The sequence below is a fragment of the Ranitomeya imitator genome, chromosome 2 (assembly GCF_032444005.1).
Source record: "Ranitomeya imitator isolate aRanImi1 chromosome 2, aRanImi1.pri, whole genome shotgun sequence".
Taxonomy (NCBI): Eukaryota; Metazoa; Chordata; class Amphibia; order Anura; family Dendrobatidae; genus Ranitomeya; species Ranitomeya imitator.
In genome coordinates this window covers 702,624,586-702,648,791 of record NC_091283.1, presented here as the reverse complement: position 1 = coordinate 702,648,791, position 24,206 = coordinate 702,624,586, and the positions used below count along the sequence as shown (strand labels likewise).

Sequence of the window (24,206 nt, the reverse complement as noted above, 5' to 3'; positions counted from 1 at the left end):
AAACCCTTTGTTGGCGCCTTTGGATCGCCCCCCAGTATAGGGCAATGGGGTACTCGGAGCTGGGCCTTTCGGTTCTCATCAGCGATGTCACTGTGGCTGACCCGGTCCATGGCCCAAGGGAGAGCGTGCGTTAATAAATGGGGGGAAAGGTCTTTAAAGGGGAAATGTTTGTGACGCCACCTGTGGTATTCGGTCAGGGTGACCAGGGTCGGACTGGGGCACCGGGACACCGGAGAATCCTCCGGTGGGCCCCGCCCCCAGCTCCTGCCTCCCTCATTTGTGCCTGCCCTGCATCATGCTCATAGCGTGCAGTGCACCCAGCAGTGCACACTTTATTGTATAGTCGGCACAGCTGGCAGACTGCACAGGTGATGGGAAGTGCAGGCGCAGCTCCTTCACATCACCTGCTGCCGCTGCCATTCCTCTGCCAGGAGCGCTGTGTGCAGAGTGCCCGACCCTCACTTCAGCCAGCAGTGAAGGAGGAACAGCTGACTGTGAGGCTGAGAGCAGACAGGCACACACAGCTGACCCGCAGTCACCTGTCTCCTGTGCTCCACGGCTCTGCTCCTCTTCAAAAATGCCCTGGGCAGCAGTGTAAACGCTGATTGGCTGCAATTCAGCCAATCAGCGTTAGTTTTCTTTGTGTGAGCTCACAGCACAGCTCAGGCAAGGAGCTGTGCTGTGATTGGTCAGCAGTCCTACCCAAGCAGCAGTGGAGCAGAGGGAGTCTGATGGCTGCAGTCAGTGTGACTGTAAGTACATAACTATATGATGCCTGCACCCTGAGTAGATCTCCGGCCACAGAGGCAGTTAGGGGAGGGGGCCCCATGCATCCTATAGGTGACACAGGGGAAGGGGCCCACAGTGATATTCTAATTTTCTTGTGGGCCCCCTCCCCTACCTCTATTTTAGGCTATGTGCACACGTATTCTGGGTCCACTGCGGATTTTTCTGCAGCGTATTTGATAAATCCGCAGTGGAAAACCGCTGCGGATTTATAGCGGATTTACCGCGGTTTTTCTGCGTTTTCCACTGCGGTTTTACAACTGCGGTTTTCCATAAGGGCAGTTGTAAAACCGCTGCGGAGAACGCAGAAAGAAGTGACATGCTGCTGAATGTAAACCACTGCGTTTCTGTGCGTTTTTTTCCGCAGCATGGGCACAGCGTTTTCTGTTTCCCATAGGTTTACATGGTCCTGTAAACGCATGGGAAACTCCTGCTGACCCGCAGCTGCGGAAACGCTGCGGATCCGCAGCAAAATCCGCATCGTGTGCACAAGCCCTTACTGTGGCTCCCCTTTCACTCTCTGAGCAGGCCCATAGGAAATTAGAGGTGAAATAGTGGGGGAGGGGGCCCATAGGATATTGGGTGACACAGTGGTGAAGGGGGTCCTCAGGTGATTAACACCTTTACAACATCTGCCTTACATGTATGGCGCGTGTTAAATGCCAGTGTCAATCTCTGACTGCAGCATATAACACATGCCAGCATGCGTGCGTATCATTCTCTCACCCATTGGTGCCCATGAGGTGATCGTGGGTCGCCGATGGGTTTTAATAACAGCCAGGGGTCTTCTTCCTGTAGCCGAGCTTTAAAGGAGATCATAATTTCTTCTATATGCAGGGATGCTGTGGAATCACTGTATATAATAGCACATGCTATCGGATGATCGCATCTTCATGTCCTCTAAGGCTATGTGCACACGTTGCGGATTAGGCTTAGAATTTCTGGTGTGGATTCTGCCTCTCCTGGCAGAAAACACACTTGTGGATTTGTTGCGTTTTTTGTGCGGTTCCGCTGTGGTTTTTGTGCGTTTTTGCTGCGGTTTTCTTGCGGATTTGCTGCGGTTTTTACCCCTGCGGTTTTCTATAATGGAATGGGTACAAAAATGCTGCCGATTCACAAAAAAGAAGTGACATGCTACTTCTTTTAAACCGCAGCGTTTCCGCAGCGGATTTTCCACAAAGTGTGCACAGCATTTTTTTTTTCTCATTGATTTACATTGTACTGTAAATCAACTGCGGATCCGCAGAGAATCTGCAACATGTGCACATAGCCTAAGGGGGCTAACTGTACCAGTGAAAGGTAAAAAGAAAATAAAAAAATTCCTAAAAGTTCAAATCACCCTTTTTATCCCATTGAAAATAAATATATGTTAAAAATAAAAAACAACAAATATTTGGTATTGCTGGGTTCAGAAAAGTCCCATCGATCAAACTATAAAAACAATTAACTTGATCAGAAAACACCGTAAAAAGAAACAAATGCCAAATGTCCTTTTTTCTGTTCGCCACAATTCCACAAAAAAAGCTATAACAAATGATGAAAACATCACATCTATCCCAAAATCGTACTAATAAAAACAATCTCTCGCCCCCAACAGAAAGCTTCCCTGTGTGTAATAAAATATGCAGCAGTCGCCGTCTTCTGCCGCTGTGTCGTTGCTTGTGTCTTCATTGCAGTGGAATATGGACACCGGTAAGTATTTTACTACACATACTGGACCTACATTACTGCTCTCCTGTGTGGTGCAGTATACAGAGGATCTGTCAGCTCTCCTGTGTGGTGTAGTATATAGAGGATCTGTCAGCTCTCCTGTGTGGTGTAGTATATAGAGGATCTGTCAGCTCTCCTGTGTGGTGTAGTATATAGAGGATCTGTCAGCTCTCCTGTGTGGTGTAGTATATAGAGGATGTGTCCTGTGTGGTGTAGTATATAGAGGATCTGTCAGCTCTCCTGTGTGGTGTAGTATATAGAGGATCTGTCAGCTCTCCTGTGTGGTGTAGTATATAGAGGATGTGTCCTGTGTGGTGTAGTATATAGAGGATATGTCCCGTGTGGTGCAGTATATAGAGGATGTGTCCCGTGTGGTTTAGTATATAGAGGATCTGTCAGCTCTCCTGTGTGGTGTAGTATATAGAGGATCAGTCAGCTCTCCTGTGTGGTGTAGTATATAGAGGATCTGTCAGCTCTCCTGTGTGGTGTAGTATATAGAGGATGTGTCCCGTGTGGTTTAGTATATAGAGGATCTGTCAGCTCTCCTGTGTGGTGTAGTATATAGAGGATCAGTCAGCTCTCCTGTGTGGTGTAGTATATAGAGGATCTGTCGGCTCCCCTGTGTAGTGTAGTATATAGAGGATCTGTCAGCTCTCCTGTGTGGTGTAGTATATAGAGGATCTGTCGGCTATCCTGTGTGGTGTAGTATATAGAGGATCTGTCAGCTCTCCTGTGTGGTGTAGTATATAGAGGATCTGTCAGCTCTCCTGTGTGGTGTAGTATACAGAGGATCTGTCAGCTCTCCTGTGTGGTGTAGTATATAGAGGATCTGTCAGCTCTCCTGTGTGGTGTAGTATATAGAGGATCTGTCAGCTCTCCCGTGTGGTGTAGTATATAGAGGATCTGTCAGCTCTCCCGTGTGGTGTAGTATATAGAGCAGGGATCCCCAACTCCAGGCCTCGAGGGCCGCCAACAGTGCAGGTTTTCAGGATTTCTTTAGTATTGCATCGGTGGTAATGTGATCATCAGCACAGGTGATGATTCCAACCCCTGTTCAATACTAAGGAATTCCTGAAAACCTGCACTGTTGGCGGCCCTCGAGGCCTGGAGTTGGGGACCACTGATATAGAGGATCTGTCAGCTCTCCTGTGTGGTGCAGTATATAGAGGATCTGTCAGCTCTCCTGTGTGGTGTACTATATAGAGGATCTGTCAGCTCTCCTGTGTGGTGTAGTATATAGAGGATCTGTCAGCTCTCCCGTGTGGTGTAGTATATAGAGGATCTGTCAGCTCTCCCGTGTGGTGTAGTATATAGAGCAGGGGTCCCCAACTCCAGGCCTCGAGGGCCGCCAACAGTGCAGGTTTTCAGGATTTCTTTAGTATTGCATCGGTGGTAATGTGATCATCTGCACAGGTGATGATTCCAACCCCTGTTCAATACTAAGGAATTCCTGAAAACCTGCACTGTTGGCGGCCCTCGAGGCCTGGAGTTGGGGACCACTGATATAGAGGATCTGTCAGCTCTCCTGTGTGGGGTAGTATATAGAGGATCTGTCAGCTCTCCTGTGTGGTGTAGTATATAGAGGATCTGTCAGCTCTCCTGTGTGGTGTAGTATATAGAGGATCTGTCAGCTCTCCTGTGTGGTGTAGTGTATAGAGGATCTGTCAGCTCTCCTGTGTGGTTTAGTATATAGAGGATCTGTCAGCTCTCCTGTGTGTAGTATATAGAGGATCTGTCAGCTCTTCTGTGTGGTGTAGTATATAGAGGATCTGTCAGCTCTCCTGTGTGGTGTAGTATATAGAGGATCTGTCAGCTCTCCTGTGTGGTGTAGTATATAGAGGATCTGTCAGCTCTCCCGAGTGGTGTAGTATATAGAGGATCTGTCAGCTCCCCTGTGTGGTGCAGTATATAGAGGATCTGTCAGCTCTTCTGTGTGGTGTAGTATATAGAGGATCTGTCAGCTCTCCCGTGTGGTGTAGTATATAGAGGATCTGTCAGCTCTCCTGTGTGGTGTAGTATATAGAGGATCTGTCAGCTCTCCCGTGTGGTGTAGTATATAGAGGATCTGTCAGCTCCCCTGTGTGGTGCAGTATATAGAGGATCTGTCAGCTCTTCTGTGTTGTGTAGTATATAGAGGATCTGTCAGCTCTCCCGTGTGGTGTAGTATATAGAGGATCTGTCAGCTCTCCTGTGTGGTGTAGTATATAGAGGATCTGTCAGCTCTCCTGTGTGGTGTAGTATATAGAGGATCTGTCAGCTCTCCTGTGTGGTAAAGAGGATCTGTCAGTTCTCCTGTGTGGTGTAGTATATAGAGGATCTCTCAGCTCTCCTGTGTGGTGTAGTATATAGAGGATCTGTCAGCTCTCCTGTGTGGTGTAGTATATAGAGGATCTGTCAGTTCTCCTGTGTGGTGTAGTATATAGAGGATCTGTCAGCTCTACTGTGTGGTGTAGTATATAGAGGATCTGTCAGCTCTCCTGTGTGGTGTAGTATATAGAGGATCTGTCAGCTCTCCTGTGTGGTGTAGTATATAGAGGATCTGTCAGTTCTCCTGTGTGGTGTAGTATATAGAGGATCTGTCAGCTCTTCTGTGTGGTGTAGTATATAGAGGATCTGTCAGCTCTCCTGTGTGGTGTAGTATATAGAGGATCTGTCAGCTCTCCCGTGTGGTGTGGTATATAGAGGATCTGTCAGCTCCCCTGTGTGGTGCAGTATATAGAGGATCTGTCAGCTCTCCTGTGTGGTGTAGTATATAGAGGATCTGTCAGCTCTCCTGTGTGGTGTAGTATATAGAGGATCTGTCAGCTCTCCTGTGTGGTGTAGTATATAGAGGATCTGTCTGTTCTCCTGTGTGGTATAGTATATAGAGGATCTGTCAGCTCTCCTGTGTGGTGTAGTATATAGAGGATCTGTCAGCTCTTCTGTGTGGTGTAGTATATAGAGGATCTGTCAGTTCTTCTGTGTGGTGTAGTATATAGGGGATCTGTCAGGTCTCCTGTGTGGTGTAGTATATAGAGGATCAGTCAGCTCTCCCGTGTGGTGTAGTATATAGAGGATCTGTCAGCTCCCCTGTGTGGTACAGTATATAGAGGATCTGTCAGCTCTTCTGTGTGGTGTAGTATATAGAGGATCTGTCAGCTCTCCCGTGTGGTGTAGTATATAGAGGATCTGTCAGCTCTTCTGTGTGGTGCAGTATATAGAGGACCTGTCAGCTCTCCTGTGTGGTGTAGTATATAGGGGATCTGACAGCTCTCCTGTATGGTGTAGTATATAGAGGATCTGTCAGCTCTCCTGTGTGGTGTAGTATATAGAGGATCTGTCAGCTCTCCCGTGTGGTGTAGTATATAGAGGATCTGTCAGCTCTCCCGTGTGGTGTAGTATATAGAGGATCTGTCAGCTCCCCTGTGTGGTGCAGTATATAGAGGATCTGTCAGCTCTTCTGTGTGGTGTAGTATATAGAGGATCTGTCAGCTCTCCCGTGTGGTGTAGTATATAGAGGATCTGTCAGCTCTCCTGTGTGGTGTAGTATATAGAGGATCTGTCAGCTCTACTGTGAGGGGTGGTATATAGAGGATCTGTCAGCTCTCCTGTATGGTGTAGTATATAGAGGATCTGTCATCTCTCGTGTGTGGTGTAGTATATAGAGGATCTGTCAGCTCTCCTGTGTGGTGTAGTATATAGAGGATCTGTCAGCTCTCCCGTGTGGTGTGGTATATAGAGGATCTGTCAGCTCTCCTGTGTGGTGTAGTATATAGAGGATCTGTCAGCTCTCCTGTGTGGTATAGAGGATCTGTCAGCTCTCCTGTGTAGTGTAGTGTATAGAGGATCTGTCAGCTCTTCTGTGTGGTGTAGTATATAGAGGATCTGTCAGCTCTCCTGTGTGGTGTGGTATATAGAGGATCTGTCAGCTCTCCTGTGTGGTGTAGTATATAGAGGATCTGTCAGCTCTCCTGTGTGGTGTAGTATATAGAGGATCTGTCAGCTCTCCTGTGTGGTGTAGTATATAGAGGATCTGTCAGCTCTCCTGTGTGGTGTAGTATATAGAGGATCTGTCTGTTCTCCTGTGTGGTATAGTACATAGAGGATCTGTCAGCTCTCCTGTGTGGTGTAGTATATAGAGGATCTGTCAGCTCTTCTGTGTGGTGTAGTATATAGAGGATCTGTCAGTTCTTCTGTGTGGTGTAGTATATAGGGGATCTGTCAGCTCTCCTGTGTGGTGTAGTATATAGAGGATCTGTCAGCTCTCCCGTGTGGTGTAGTATATAGAGGATCTGTCAGCTCCCCTGTGTGGTACAGTATATAGAGGATCTGTCAGCTCTTCTGTGTGGTGTAGTATATAGAGGATCTGTCAGCTCTCCCGTGTGGTGTAGTATATAGAGGATCTGTCAGCTCTTCTGTGTGGTGCAGTATATAGAGGACCTGTCAGCTCTCCTGTGTGGTATAGTATATAGAGGATCTGTCAGCTCTCCCGTGTGGTGTAGTATATAGAGGATCTGTCAGCTCTTCTGTGTGGTGTAGTATATAGAGGATCTGTCAGCTCTCCCATGTGGTGTAGTATATAGAGGATCTGTCAGCTCTCCTGTGTGGTGTAGTATATAGAGGATCTCTCAGCTCTCCTGTGTGGTGTAGTATATAGAGGATCTCTCAGCTCTCCTGTGTGGTGTAGTATATAGAGGATCTGTCAGCTCTCCTGTGTGGTGTGGTATATAGGATCTATCCTGTGTGGTATTTTTAAACTGCATGGTGGGCCCCAAGAATGATTTTTCTCTGGTGGGCCCAAGGTACTCCAGTCCGACGCTGAGGGTGACCGACGCTGCTTAGGGGTCCGCCGGGGTGATGTTATGGCAGCTAGATGGTTTACCTTCCCACAGGTGAAGTATGTCCCCAGGGCTTCCCAGAGTGTAGATGATGGATGGCACAGTAAAGAACGAGGACACAAGGTTGCAGGCTCTTTACCTTTACTGAAGGCTTCAGTGTCCACAGTCCAGAGCACCAGACCACAGGGCAGGCAGAGTCTGGCTGGTCTGAAGGCAACTGCAGAGTCCCCCTTATCCAGGTGGAAATCAATAGCCTTCCTCTAGCGCCTGAGTGTTGTAGTACCTCCCTGCTGAGCTTCTCGGTGAGGTCCTCACAACTGATGTTGGTGTTCTCGATGTTATGTCTCTTTCTCTCTCTCTGTCCCCCAGATGGTATGGATAGGACAAACCCGTATGACTGATGGCCTGAGGCTTTTTACAGGAACCCTACGATGCCCCAGCCCCCACAAGTTGCCACTGTGCCTCCTGGGTGTAAGGTTGGGCAGCTAACGTGGAATTAACTGTCCTTCCAGTCTCTGAAGTAAAGCATAGAGTTCCTTACTCCCTTGGTGTTCTGGCTACCGGCTTCTGCGCCTCAGAGGGAGGCAGCCTATTGCAGGGCAGAACTCCCTCTGGATTCTTCTCCTTGTGCTGTGACTTCGATTCTCACTCTCAGCAATGCAATTCCCTTTGTGTCCTTTCTTAAGATGCTGCCACACATCGGGGCAGGCGCAGCTCCATAACCCTCTATCCAGGATCCCAGCCCTGTCAGGGACCTCTCTGTCTGCAGCTGTTTGATGTTTCTCCTTCCCCCTGTCTGCCTGACAGGTCCTGCCTGGGTGAAGCCCAATCAGGTTCTGCCTCACTTCCTATCCAGACCGCCTCCCCCCTCCCCCCACCCTTAAATCCAGTACTCCTGGACTGGGAAAAGAAAACAACAATACATTAGCAAAAGACATGCAAATTTTTGAATGCTATAAAAAAAGTTAATTTTAACTACGCTTCCCTTTATGGGACGTGAGAACACTTGAACGTTGCAAACAATAACATATTTACATTGTGCGTACGACTAAAACAATTACTATCTAACTATGAAACATAATTACCCATACAGGTATACTATCTACTTAACGCAAGTATACTAATGGTATACTATCGTTAACCCTCAAAGTGCAAGTCAACATTTTCTTCATTCTTCTTCAGATGTAGGACTATCTGTCTATCTACCCCCACGGGCCTACTGCATTTCCCTTTTAATCTATTCAACGTATCATTTTACTTAACTTCAATTTTATTCAAAGTTCATCACTTTAACATTTCCTATTTTTGGCTACATACTATCGACTATGCAAACATTATTACTATCTGACTTAAATTTCTAACTTTATTCGCTATATTACCTTAAAATATATTAACTTTTTAGCAAAGTGCAACAAATGTACATTCCCTTTAAGGGCAACATGTCTTAGATAACGTAGTGCCATGGTTATCATCATACGTACACCGGCTGCCATGCCAGCCCCCACCTCTCCATCACTTGTGGACAGTTACTCTGTCCTCCTATCTCTGCCCTATCTGACTGTACCTTAGGGACATCTAGGGACAGACACTTTGGGACAGCCTACGTCGAGTGGGGGTGCCATTTGCACAGGTTCTTTTAGGGTGCCAACCTCCACGACAGGTAGGAGTAAAGGAGGCTAGGGGCTTTTATAGGGGAAGATTGGTGGCTTTTTCTCCATTTTCCTTTTCTCCCCCTCCCCCCTCCTAATCATGTATCCGGGTTGGTGGTGTCCCTTACTTCAGAGGAATTAATATGGTGCACAATAAACAATCATTCTTGTGCCTCTCATCTCTATATTTGGCACATGAATATATATATACATATATCTACATTACAGAGGGGACATAATCTCCCCGTCCATCTCTCTTCCTTTCTGCCCCTTGCCATCACTCATCAATCCGCTTAATCTGCCTTTGTCTCAATTTTAAATGGTGTCACTGTCAGAATATTATGACATCATGCCTCATGACATCGCTGTTCAGCCCAGTCTGCCACCTTGGAGTCGGCAGAAGACACAGGCATAGGCACAGGAACCCGCGGATGCTGACCATAGTTAAGGAGGAATGGGGTCTGTCCAGTGGGGTCAGCTACGGCGTTATTCAGTGCAAACTCCACCCACGATAGCAAGGATGCCCAGTCATCCTGCCTGGCTGAGTCAAAATGTTGCAGATATGTGACCAAGGTCTGGTTGGCCTTCTCTACCAACCCATTCGTCTCAGGATGATATGTCAGAAGAGAGATTCAACTCAATGCTGAGAAGACGACAAAGCTCTCTCCAGAACCGAGACGCAACTGGGGACCCCGGTCACTGACAATTTTGTCTGGCATACCGTGTAGGTGGAAGATGTGTTTTATAAACATCGCTGCCATTTCCTATCCAGACCCTGGCACTACCATTCTGTTAGGGCTAGCGGAACGCACCGAGTAAATAGATGAAGTTATTGGTGTGTTCGCAGCCCGGGTTCCACCATGCAGGAGGAACCTACTGCTAGCAAATGGCACTATATGATGGTATAAGTGAACTGTTACTTCACAGAGTCACAGATAAAAGAAAGCACTGTGCCCTGTTAGACTCACAAGAGTACACAGCTAACTGCTGAGCTGATAGCAGTCAGTGGTCTTGCACACACACAAACTCCTAACCGGAGGTGCCGGTATTCTAGGGCTTATTTCAGCCGGAACCCTGAATACATACACACAAAACTACTCACCAGAGGTGCCGGTATTCTAGGGGCTTATTTCAGCTGGGGCCCTAAATGCATACACACAAGACCACACTCGCGCAAAGCACATAACATAGATTGATACTAGCGCATGGCCGCGCGGTTATACAAACCTTTTAGAGCTGCAGCAACTACAGGACCTTCCCAGAAGGACCAATGGGAGGCTGCCACAGAACTTGAGCAACTTCAGGAGCTTCCTAGAGAACCAATGGGAGTTGCTGCAGTACCTGAGCATGTGACCCTTGATCTCCAATGAGAGATCTTACCCTGGGCATGCTCAGAAGGGGAAAAGTTGGACTTAGTCCCAAAGACATCTGCTCGCCGCTGACCAGTACTGGCTACAATGGCAGAAGCTGGAAAGGCAGCAGTAATCCTTTGCACATTGTCAGACTGAGCGAGATGCTGGGACCGACATCTCCGCTGAGCAGGCTCCACTGTAGCAGGAGAAGAATGGGAGACCGCAGCGGAGATGGCTCGAGATTCCCCCTCTGCAGAGGCGGAAACTTGACCCCTAACAGGTTCATATATATTCCTTCTATTTAGAAATTTGGGTCATATTTGCTACTAGCCCTTTTTGATTCATTTCTATAGGGTCATATGATTGGTGACCCCCAGCACTGTCAGCATTTTTATGTACTTTTTCTTCCCTCCCCATTTCTGTGTTGGTAAGGGGTTCACTTTTTGCACAGGGGTCCCTCCCCCCTTTATTTCCTTTTTGTACAGTCATGGCCAAAAGTATTGACACCCCTGCAATTCTGTCAGATAATACTCATTTTCTTGCTGGAAATGATTGCAAACACAAATTATTTGGTATTATTATCTTCATTTAATTTGTCTTAAATGAAAAAACACAAAAAGAATTGTCCTAAAGCCAAATTGGATATTATTCCACACCAAACATAAAAAAGGGGTGGACAAAAGTATTGGCACTGTTCGAAAAATCATGTGATGCTTCTCTAATTTGTGTAATTAACAGCACCTGTAACTTACCTGTGGCACATAACAGGTATTGGCAATAACAATCACACTTGTAGCCAGTTGACATGGAATAAAGTTGACTCAACCTCTGTCCTGTGTCCTTGTGTGTACCACATTGAGCATGGAGAAAAGAAAGAAGACCAAAGAACTGTCTGAGGACTTGAGAAACCAAATTGTGAGGAAGCATGAGCAATCTCAAGGCTACAAGTCCATCTCCAAAGACCTGAATGTTCCTGTGTCTACCGTGCGCAGTGTCATCAAGAAGTTTAAAGCCCATGGCACTGTGGCTAACCTCCCTAGATGTGGACGGAAAAGAAAAATTGACAAGAGATTTCAATGCAAGATTGTGCGGATGTTGGATAAAGAACCTTGACTTAACATCTAAATAAGTTCAAGCTGCCCTGTAGTCCGAGAGTACAACAATGTCAACCCGTACTATCCGTCGGTGTCTGAATGAAAAGGGACTGTATGGTAGGAGACCCAGGAAGACCCCACTTCTTACCCCGAGACATAAAAAAGCCAAGCTGGAGTTTGCCAAAACTTACCTGAAAAAGCCTAAGACTTTTTGGAAGAATGTTCTCTGGTCAGATGAGACAAAAGTAGAGCTTTTTGGGCAAAGGCATCAACATAGAGTTTACAGGAGAAAAAAAGAGGCATTCAAAGAAGAAGAAGAGCACGGTCCCTACAGTCAAACATGGCGGAGGTTCCCTGATGATTTGGGGTTGCTTTGCTGCCTCTGGCACTGGACTGCTTGACCGTGTGCATGGCTGTATGAAGTCTGAAGACTACCAACAAATTTTGCAGCATAATGTAGGGCCCAGTGTAAGAAAGCTGGGTCTCCCTCAGAGGTCATGGGTCTTCCAGCAGGATAATTTCAAAAACCTGACCTGCACATCCAAACATAGACTGAGTGTGAACAGGTGCTGAACCCAGAGTCGCCAACTCGTATATAGTTAAGTAAAAAGGGCAGCACACTGCAGCGCCAAAACATGCAAACTTGAAAACACGAAGTTTGAACTGCATTACTGCACTAGAAATATGAAAAAATGAGAGCTTTTAGCGCATAAAAATGGCCATATTTATGTGTACCTCGTAGCCACTTTACGGCATCTCTCTTATACGAGGTCCTACGCTTGACCTACCTCATTGAGAATAAACGTCTCCATCTGAACGGGTACATGTGAAACCTCTTCTTGGACTCAAATTCTCACTCTCTGTGGAGGGGTATTAGACCTACTATAATTAAAACAACTGTGGCTAGGAGGCGGGAGTGCACGATCAGAAGGCTAGAGAATACATTTCAAAAACCTGACCTGCACATCCAAACATAGACTGAGTGTGAACAGGTGCTGAACCCAGAGTCGCCAACTCGTATATAGTTAAGTAAAAAGGGCAGCACACTGCAGCGCCAAAACATGCAAACTTGAAAACACGAAATTTGAACTGCATTACTGCACTAGAAATATGAAAAAATGAGAGCTTTTAGCGCATAAAAATGGCCATATTTATGTGTACCTCGTAGCCACTTTACGGCATCTCTCTTATACGAGGTCCTACGCTTGACCTACCTCATTGACAATAAACGTTAGGTCAAGCGTAGGACCTCGTTTTTTATGCTCTAAAAGCTCTCATTTTTTCATATTTCTAGAGCAGTAATGCAGTTCAAATTTCGTGTTTTCAAGTTTGCATGTTTTGGCGCTGCAGTGTGCTGCCCTTTTTACTTAACTTTTCCAGCAGGATAATGACCCAAAGCACACTTCAAAAAGCACTAGAAAATGGTTTGAGAGAAAGCACTGGAGACTTCTAAGGTGGCCAGGAATGAGTCCAGACCTGAATCCCATAGATCACCTGTGGAGATATCTAAAAATGGCAGTTTGGAGAAGGCACTCTTCAAAAATATGGGACCTGGAGCAGTTTGCCAAAGAAGAATAGTCTAATATTCCAGCAGAGCATTGTAAGAAACTCATTGATGGTTACCGGAAGCGGTTGGTCGCAGTTATTTTGGCTAAAGGTTGTGCAACCAAGTATTAGGCTGAGGGTGCCAATACTTTTGTCTGGCCCAGTTTTGGAGTTTTGTGTGAAATGATCAATGTTTTGCTTTTTGCTTCATTCTCTTTTGTGTTTTTTAATTTAAGACAAATTAAATGAAGATAATACCAAATAATTTGTGATTGCAATCATTTTCAGGAAGAAACCGAGTATTATCTGACAGAATTGCAGGGGTGTCAATACTTTTGGCCATGACTGTATATATGTGATCGCCTTGTTGTATACTATTTTATATACCTTATAAAGGTTAAGTTTTATACATATCCATTTTATACATATCCATTTGCTAAATTTCATTTGACCATTTTTGGATAATTTACCCTGCTTCAGATATGGTCTCAGAAAGACCCTTTTGAACCAGGGCTACCAACCAAGCACAATTGAAAACCAGATTATAAGAGCCACAGGAATAAAGCAACTCTAGTAGTCACCTACAATCCAAATCTGGAGGTGCTAAGCGGAGCTTCACAGAAATTACAATCTTTACTACAAAAATATGCCAGATTACAATCCATATTTCCAGACTCACCACTTCTGTGCTTTAAGCAGCCCCCAAATCTTTGTCAGAAGCTGCTTGTTCTCTCCAACAGCTACAGGAACCTTTCCCTACCACATGAAAAAATGTAAAACCAGTCCATTTATAATGACCACGGTCAAGATAAAGATCATAGGCCAATAAAACTTTCACACGTCATATATGAACTGTTCCAATATTTACAGCCACAACTGTTTACCGCTCTCCCAAAATGACAGTTCTGCTTCACGTCACTTGTATTTTCTATTGAATTATTCCTGGACCCTGTTGTGTATAACAATGTGACTCTTCAGATTTTGTGTTATTCTATGCCTGATGAAGAGACCTGATTAGTCTGGAAAGTTTGCAATTAGTTACCATCATTTCAGTCAGCCATTAAAAGGTATCAACCACTGAGGACTCTCAAATCTTAATGAAATTCTACACGAAGCTGATTTGCAGAAGATCAATTTCATCATCTACACATAATCTTGCACTGTTGCTCACAAGTGATAGGTTAGAAAAAAAACATTAAGAGACTGTACTTACAGTATTCTTTTACACAGCCTTTTAGAAAAACTAAGCCCAGGTATTCAGGCTTCTTGCTGTGTTAATTCTGTGTGTCCTCTATTCAACCTTGTATGTGTTATCTAGTCATTCCTGTGGGCTCTATGGTTTTCACTTCTAGGATAAAGAGTAGTGACAGGAAACAGTATGGATGTGAGCAGTGACCTATTTTCCACTCCTTACTTTTAAAGAGTGAAGACGCATTTAACATCAGAGCTGATAGATATGTCATCATCTTGTATATGGCTCCAAAATGTGCTCACTTCCATTAGTATGTCCCAGCTGGACTAAGATTAAGTGTCTGACATCCTTGCACAGTGGAGATTGAAAAGCTTTAGGATCTGGCGGCTACGTTTAATGTGTGAGGGGTGGTCAGAAGAGGATAGTGATGGGCAAAGGAGAAAAATGATCACACGTTTTGTAAAAGAAGGATGTTTTAAAAGAAAAGTGCCACAGCCTTTGCATGACGGTGTGTAATTACAGCCAACGTTCAGGTGACATCTTCCCCAAATAGTGACTCTCTTTATCTTACACATAAGAAACTGATAAAAAGTGACGTTTTATATCATGCAATGAAGTAATAATATCCTTGTTAATGCATTCATTATATTATTTACAGTAGATAATTGCTATTGTTTGTGGCAATTATATGAATTTCTTATTTAAAGGGAATCTGTCACCTAATTTTGGCCCTATAAACTGCGGCCACCGGCATCGGGAGCTTATTTACAGCATTCTGTAATGCTGTAGATAAGCCCCCGATGTGACCTGAAAGATAAGAAAAACAGGTTATATTATACTCAACCAGGGGCGGTTCCGCTGCGGTCCGGACCGAAGGGCGTCGCAGGTCCGGGTCCAGCGCCTCTCAACTTCATACGATGACATCCTCTTCTTTGCTTCCTGCCATGGCTCCTGCGCAGGCGTTCTTTGTCTGCCCTGTTGAGGGCAGAGCAAAGTACTGCAGTGCACAGGCGCCGGGCCTCTCTGACCTTTCCTGGCACCTGCGCACTGCAGTACTTTGCTCTGCCCTCGATAGGTCAGATAAAGTATGCCTGCGCCGGAGCCACGGCCGGGAGCAAAGAAGAGGATGACATCGTATGAAGATGGGTGGTGCCGGACCTGTACAGCGACACCCATCGTATCGGGACCGCCCCTGGGTGAGTATAATATAACTTGTTTTTCTTATCTTTCAGGTTACATCGGGGGCTTATCTACAGCATTCCAGAATGCTGTAGATAAGCCCCTGATAGCGGTGGCAGAAGTTTATAGGGCCAAAATTAGGTGACAGATTCCCTTTAATTTCTGTTTGTTAAGCAAAAAGGTAGATAAACTTACTGGTGCACATAATTTAGTATACATTGATACTCTATGTAGTCCAACCAAGGCAGATTGGTCAACTCGTGGTATAGATGATACAAGCTGTATATTTCTACACATCTTAGAACTTGAAAAACTGAAAAAAGGTAGATGAGAGCGAGAGAAAGGAGAGAGATAGAAGAAAGAGGGGAAAGAGAGGAGAAAGAGAGGCTGACAATAAGAGAGAGAGGAGAAAGAGGCGAGAATAAGAGACAGAGAGTGTGGAGAAAGATAGGAGAAAGAGAGAATTTTCCAGCTCCAAAGTTCAGATCACCATTGACCTCTATGAGGTTCAGGTTGAAGTTTGGGTACAGTTTCGGTACCCAAACCAAACTTTGGACTAAAGTTCAATCAAATGTTACAAACCCAAACTTCCACGGGCCTGCTCATCCCTAATCATGTAATCGGTCTGCTTTAAAAACATGTGTTTTTAGGATATGCTTAAACAATGGAGACTGAGAATATGATTGTCTAGGGCAATGCATTCCAGGGAGTTGGTGCAGCATGAGAACAATCTTAGTGACAGGAGTGCAAGGTTCAGCATATAGAGGCTCAATCCCTGCATCATTTGCAGAAAGAAAAATGCAGCAGATTTTCCGGTTTAAAATGTGTGTTCTTGATGCATTTTTTGTGCAGGTTTTTCTCTTTTTTTTGCTTTTTACTGTTCAGTTTCAATGATCTCAGTGTGGAAAACAGATAGCCTTTCTTTACTGTTTTTTTTTTCTATTTGTGAACAATTCTTGTTACTTGGATTCAGTTTTGTCTTGACTACTAAAACTTATACTAGTGTTACTGTCGCTAGACTCTGCCCTCTCTAACACATCATATAGCCAGGATCATAGTTTTGTCTAGCTGCTACACTGATGCCTCCACCCTGTACCAGTCACTGCACTTCTTGCCTATCCTCTATAGAATAAAACACTGCGCACTACGTCTCTTCCTTCATCTCTTTCCACCACCTTACCCATCCTCTCTCAAGAGCTTGCACATTTTTCAGAGTTTTCATGGTAAGAAAGGGGCAGATTCTGAGATGTTTTTCACCTGCAGATGACATAAGTGATTGTATATATGGGATATGATGGAAAAATATGAGGCAAGCATATCCCCAATACAGCGACCATGCTGCCTGGGATTTAAAGTTATACCACACACTGAAATGGAAATGTCATGTTTACTTACAATAGATAGCTTTGCAGAATGCGGAAACACAAGAAGTTCATTGTTAGAAAGATTATGTTTCAGATATATATCAGTAATAAACAATGCAGCTCAACCAACACTATTTTTTCACAGATATAAACTGTGTGCGAATGGTGGAACTTGGCATAGTTCATCAACTTTTAGACTTGCTGGAACAACATGTGGAGAATGGAGATGTTTCTGTACAGCATGCCGCTCTCAGTGCTCTGCGGAATCTAGCCATACCAGGTATAGTACAATGTGTTGGAATGAAGTATACGGGTAGATACAGAAATTATTACATATTCAATAACATTGAGGTGGCAATATGAGACATTTACGTTCTGAATGAGCACGTTGCAATTTTTAGCTACGGAATGGCCCCCGAGATGAGCAGACCCCACAGCTTTATGTTCTACCTGGTACATACCAAAATTACTGGGATTGTTTACAAAAACATTGGGACAATCCCAACATAATCTGGAATGTTGGCAACTATCTTATTTTCAAGAATATGAAAATTAACTGGTTGGGCAGTCTACTTTGTCTGAGTGTCCGCCTCCAATAGGTGCGTATGCTCAAAAATTATGCAGAAGTTCGTCCTGCCAGCACCACTGTAGCCTATGGCGGGCCCCATCAGAATTCCGCTTTGCGGTGAGGGTGTTTAGACGTATGGCCTGATGGGGCTTCCGATCGTGTACTAAACGCAATGTGCAAGCAACCCAAGGCCCAGCTTATGTCACCTGAACAAGCTCCTGGTGCATTTCTCAGACAGTGAGGAACTTTATTAGTAGTGCAGTGCAACAAAAGACAGATGATCTTCACACACTGAACTCTTTGTGGTCTCTGGGAGCATTTATGGATGACCACTTTGTGGCTGATAATTCGTTGTTCCACCACTCTGGAATGAGAGCATTGATCTTATAAAACGTACAGCAATAGCTGGTGAAGGCATTGGCAAGCCACTTTTTCGGGTAATTATTATTATTATTAATAATTTATTATGCTTACTTACTGAATATAGCACCATCATATTCCACAGCACTTTACATTGTCATCCCTGTCCCTGCACTTTACATTGTAATTGCTGTCCCTATCAATATGTCTTTGGAATGTGGGAGGAAACCCACACAAACTTGGGGTGAACATAGAAACTTTTTGCAGATGTTATCCTTGGTGGGATCTGAACCCAGCACAGAAAGTCAACACTTCTAACCACTGAGCCACAGTGCTCAGTGGTTAGCACCCATAGGTAAGCTCTCACAGTGCAGTTTTCACACAGGTTTGATCCGCTTGCATGGCATTTTTGCACAGACTAGTACTGTTATTAAAACAATTTTTTTGATTGCATGTTGTTTAGCAGGGTCATTACCACTGGCGTTCCATCCCGATGAAATTGGTCCGTTAAAGGGGTTGTCCCATTTTATAAAAGCTTTTCCTATAAACTTTGCTAGTGGTAAAAATAAATGAAATGCTTTTTTCCTACCCTGCCCAGGTTCAGCACTGCCTACCCTGCCCAGGTTCAGCACTGAATCTCCCTGGCTACTTTCGATGTTTGTTCTCTCCAGTGCTGATGTCAACTTGACAGCTCTTTAGATGGAGCTCAGGAGCACTGCAGATGTAAACAGCATAAGACACTTAGAATCTCCAATTATATGGGACCTCACATCATTCTTTGGGGGTTCCCCCATTTTAATAACAAGTAAAGGCCAAATATACAGCTGTGAGCTGATTATAATGGCCTGGTAAGCTCCATGTTTATTAACCCCTTCCCAGGCTATAAACATCATCCCCCAGCTGTCATCTTTCCCTCAGCTCTTTATTATAATTTTGGGGGACCCTATGCCATTTTTTTCTTAAATTTATTAATTTACGACTTTAATACATGTGCAGTAAGCTACACATGCAAAGCAATGATTATATAGCTCACTCACATATTTCTACTAGTGATGAGTGAGTAAGTTTAATAAAAAAGAAAAACTGAAATATCACATGGTCATGAGTATTCAGACCACTTGCTCAGACACGTATATTTAAGTCACATGATGTCCATTTCCTTATGATCCTCCTTGAGATGGTTCTACTCCTTCATTGGAGTCCAGCTGTGTTTAAATAAACTGATAGGACTTGATTTGGAAAGACACACTCCTGTCTATATAAGACCTCACAGCTCACAGTGCATGTCAAACCAAATGAGAATCATGGGGTCAAAGGAACTGGCCAAGGAGCTCAGAGACCGAAATGTGGCAAGGCACAGATCTGGCCAAGGTTACAAAAGAATTTCTGCAGTACTCAAGGTTCCTAGGAGCAGAGTGGCCTCAATAATCCTTAAAAGAAAGCAGTTTGGGACCATCAGAAGCCTTCCTAGACCTGGCTGTCCAGTCAAACTGAGCAATCATGGGAGAAGAGCCTTGGTGAGAGAGGTAAAGAAGAAGCCAAGATCGTTGTGGCCGAGCTACAGAGATGCAGTAGGGCGATGGGAGAAAGTTCCACAAAGTCAACAATCACTGCAGCCTTCCACCAGTTGGACCTTTATGGCAGAGTGGCCCGACGGAAGCCTCTTCTCAGTGTGCAAGACACATGAAAGCCCGCATAGGGTTTGCTGAAAAAACACATGAAGGACTCCCAGAATATCAGATTCTCTGGTCTAATGAGATGAAGACAGACCTTTTTGGTAATAATTCTAAGCGGTATGTGTGGAGAAAACCAGGCACTGCTCATCACCTGCCCAATACAATCCCTGGTGGCAGCATCTTGCTACGGGGGTGTTTTTAGCTGCAGGGACAGGACTACTGGTTGTCATTGAAGGAAACATGAATGCGGCCAAGTATAAAGATATCCTGGATGAAAACCTCTTCCAGAGTGCTCTGGACCTCAAACTTGGCCGAAGGTTCATCTTCCAACAAGACAATGACCCAAAGCACACAGCTAAAATAACAAAGGAGTGGTTTCAGAACAACTCTGTGACCATTCTTGACTGGCTCAGCCAGAGCCCTGACCTAAACCCAATTGAGCATCTCTGGAGAGACCTGAAAATGGCTATCCACTAACATTTACCATCCAACCTGACAGAACAGGAGAGGATCTGCAAGGAAGAATGGCAGAGAAACCCCAAATCGAGGTGTGAAAAACTTGATGCATTATTCCCAAGAAAACTCATGGCTGTTCTAGCTCAAATGGGTGCTTCTACTGAACACTGAGCAAATGGTCTGAATACTTAAGACCATGTGATATTTCTGTTTGTCTTTTCTAATAAATTTGCAAAAGTTACTACATTTCTGTTTTTTTAAGTTAAGATTGGGTGCAGAGTGTACATTAATGATAAAAAATGAATTTTTTTGAATTTATCAAATGGCTGCAATGAGACAAAGTGAAAAATTTAAAGGGGTATGAATACTTTCTGTACCCACTGCATATGCTAAATAACTATAGTTATAGTATATAGGTGCACTTATAAGAAATCCTAATACATCTTTATGTATATATATATATATATATATATATATATATATATATATATATATTAAAACCCAGCCTCCTCTAACCTTGTGCTAGGGCGATATGTTTGTAGGATTGTTCGAGAGTTAAATCAGTAACCCCACTTGACTGCAAAAAAAAAAAAACTTTCATAAAAATGTAGCATACTCTGGAGTTGTGGTACATTGTTCTACTGTTGAGAGACACCTGCACAAATATTGCCTTCATAGAAGAGTAATCGGAAGAAAACCTCTCATGCATCCTCACCATAAAATTCAGCGTCAGATTATGGAAAAGAACATCTAACCAAGCCTGATACATTTTGAAAACAAGTCCTGTGTTCCAATGAGGTTAAAATAGAACTCTTTGGTCACAATGATCAAAGGTATGTGTGGTGAAAAAAGTGCACAGAATTTCAGGAAAAGAACATCTCGCCAACCATTAAGCATGGGGGTGGATCTATCATTCTTTGGAGTTGTGTTGCAGCCAATGGCACGGGGAATATTTCACAGGTAGAGGGAAGAATGGATTCAATGAAATTTCAACAAATTCTTGATGCAAACATAACATCTGTAAAAAGCTGAAGTTGAAAAGAGGATGGCTTCTACAAATACATAGGTGGTCAAAATTGTTGGTACGCCTCATTTAATGACAGAAAAACCCACAATGGTCACAGAAATAACTTGTATCTGACAATCTTAAAAAAAAATCACAGCGACATGTTGTTTAAAATCAAAATCACTGATCAAAATGACCAATAAAAGTCTACAACTCAATGAAAAATCACTGTGCTCAATCTCGGGGCTGTCTTTAAAGGGTATATCTGGGACTTTGCCAAAACTGTACCTAAGCACTAACAGGCAGGAGGTAATTGCAACTTCCCTACCTACTGTGCACGGCGCCGTTCTTCCCCGGCACAGAACAGTCACAAAGCGCTCCTGCCAGGGATTCAGCTGCCTCTGCTGACATGATGGGGTGGGACTTCCAGCATCGTTCTGACTGACAGCCAGCTCCCCCAGTTAGGCAGCAGGGATCTGACTGTCAATCAGAATGACCTTGGAAGTCCCACCCAGTCTACAGAGCAGAGCGGAAAAGAAGCCTCCACTCTGTAGAGATAATGTCAACGGAAGCTTCTGAATCCCCAGCAGGAGTGGTGTTTGGTCGTTCTGTGCTTGGGAACAACAGGCAAGTAAGTTGCAATTACCTACATGTTAGTCAAAATACAGATACAAAAGACAGATATAACCAATCTCGGCCAGAAGCATTCTCATAATTGCTTCTCCATTACTAATATCCAACCATATAAATAATAGTGGACAAATACATATGACTACCAAAAAATGAGTATAAAATACCCACAGACCACTATAGCAAGAGATATCATAAAATCAATAAAGTTTATTGAAAAATTCATTTAAAATTAATACATAGTACCATGTGAAAATTTTCAAAGAGAACAAGACAAAAGACCATGTACAGTGAAGATGTTATATATAGCTGTAATATTTAACATATAGCATTGAAGACCCTTAGTAATGAACCCGCCCCATGTAAGATTCCCAAAAACATCCTATAAGGTAATTGTATGTATCTAATACCTGGATACTGAGACTTATAACATGCAGGGCATAAGTAAAAGTATAGAAGACAGGTTCAATGCTTACCCATTGTAGTATATCACTGCACAGGAACGCCCCGACGCGCGTTTCGCCCACGTGCTTTATCAAGGGGAGTGTGTCCTGTCTTCTATACTTTTACTAAAATATATTAAATAAATAAATAATTAAATATTACAGCTATATATAACATCTTCACTGTACATGGTCTTTTGTCTTGTTCTCTTTGAAAATTTTCACATGGTACTATGTATTAATTTTAAATGAATTTTTCAATAAACTTTATTGATTTTATGATATCTCTTGCTATAGTGGTCTGTGGGTATTTTATACTCATTTTTTGGTAGTCGTACCTACATGTTAGTGCTTAGGTACATGTTTTGTTTTTTTTGTAAAGTGCTGGATATCCCCTTTAACATTGTAGTGGATAGGAGAAGCTTTGCAATTTATTTATTATTTTTATTACATGAGAAAATCACTGATGAAAAACTGATGGTAAAAATTGGGACAATGGACAGACATTGGGACTGTTTTTTATTGCTTAAAAAAAATCACATCTGAATGAGGCCTTATGTTGGGAAACTGCCACAACAGAAAAAAGCTGCTCCCTATGCACCTCTTATTCCATAGTGGAGTTGGTTGCAAAGCAGACTCATCAGGGTCTTGGACTTCATTATTCACTTGCTAGATGAAAGAACAAAACAAAATATATTTTTATTCTCTACAATGTAGAAAAAGTAACTGATTCAATCTAATCAATGAGGTCATTAGATGTAATTGAATTTCCTGTCCTGAAAAGTGCCGTCACTTCCTCGAGTGTTTATAAAGAAAAACCTTGCACTCAACTTATGCTCTTTGTGAATTTATTATGTAGTACCCCCAAAAAAAAATGTTTCGATCCAACACACCGGACCTTCATCAGTTACGGACTATGTATGGAATTACGGAGAGAGACAGAACAGTGTCTCTGGGCACACAGAGAGAGCGGCGTCTGAGTGGCAAACGGGAAAAAGATAAGATCCACTTATGCAGGAAAGAGGTATAGTGTGCCTTGAATAGACGCGGAGTCCTCCGCTCGTCTCCGTAATTCCACACATAGTACGTAACTGATGAAGGTCCGGTGTGTTGGACCGAAACGTTTTTTTTGGGTACTACATAATAAATTCACAAAGAGCATAAGTTGAGTGCAAGGTTTTTCTTTATAAATACTGTAAGGTGTGAGAACCTACCTTTGCACCACCACCAGTAGTGCACAAGTTTCTACCATTTAACTTCCTCGAGTGTGTGACATTTTGATGTGTACAGCATACTGACTTCAAGAGGACATCCATGTCACCGATTTATTTCTCAAATTCACATTTCTTTGATAAATTTGCTTCATGTAATAGAGTCTCCAACAAATCTAACCAGTATCTAACGGTATATTGAATGCAGCTGCTATCAGTGTCAGCTCATCTGGAATAACAGGGTTAAAAAATGTTCTAGTCTTCAAACATACATGCAGCGCTGTGACATATCTCCTCCATTTGTTACACTCAATTTAGGGATTTACATGTATGGATTCCAAGGCGGTTTTGATTGAATTATTGTCAGATTTTGAAGCGTCCCAAATCTGTTAGGACAATAGAAGACAGAGAGGGAGAAGAAATGCATTAGGAGAGATTTTTCTTCTTGTAATCGGAAAATGCTGTAAGCAGGAGCGGTAAGCGAGTCATCCATCATATCCGGCATAGCAGAAGGACACATACAATGTAATTCATCAATTACCTTATGAAGCGTGCAAGAAAAATAATTACCAAATCCAAGGCTTTTTCTTTAAATAATAGTTCATAGGCTAAGCTCGTAGTGCCAAGCCTGGGATGCATAGATAGCAGGATATTTGCAGCAGGGGTCACTGCAGTCAGAGATTGTCTATATAATTTCAATAGAAGGAATAAAAGTCACACGCACGTGGGCCAGGGGGGGACAGTGAAGCTCCGTGTCTGCATAGCAGTGTCTAAGGGCTCGTTCAGACGACCAAATTAAATGTCCGTGTGCTGTGTTGTTGTATGTAAAACGGATAGCATATGTACACTGACCAATATAGTAGTGCACATGAACATTTTTACACAGAGAACAGTCAGTGTGTCCATGTATTAACAAAATAATCACACCATTCACTTCTTTGATCCATATTTCAGATCAGAGTTGCCAATTATAAGTTAATGGGTGAACAGAAAACATATCACATAAGGGTTACCATCAGTTGTGTTACATATTCCATGCAGCAATCAATAAAGAAAGCTGTATTTCACATTTCAACATTTCATCAATTGTTGATTTAAAAATTGAATTGACGGCAGGCACCATGTTGCATTTGGAGACCCTCTAAATAGTGGAAACCCCCCAATTCTA

At 43.5% G+C, this 24,206-nt stretch overlaps 1 protein-coding gene across 2 annotated transcripts in view; it reads left to right on the top strand.

Annotated features, from left to right (window-relative positions):
- The window catches only part of LOC138665540 (rap1 GTPase-GDP dissociation stimulator 1-like), a 489,411-nt gene that overhangs the window by 411,890 nt on the left and 53,315 nt on the right, over positions 1-24,206 (top strand). For both annotated transcript variants that reach the window (XM_069753123.1, XM_069753124.1), the window contains one exon: positions 16,834-16,968. In XM_069753123.1, coding sequence (XP_069609224.1) covers positions 16,834-16,968 — 135 coding nt within the window. The remainder of the gene's footprint in view (positions 1-16,833; positions 16,969-24,206) is intronic.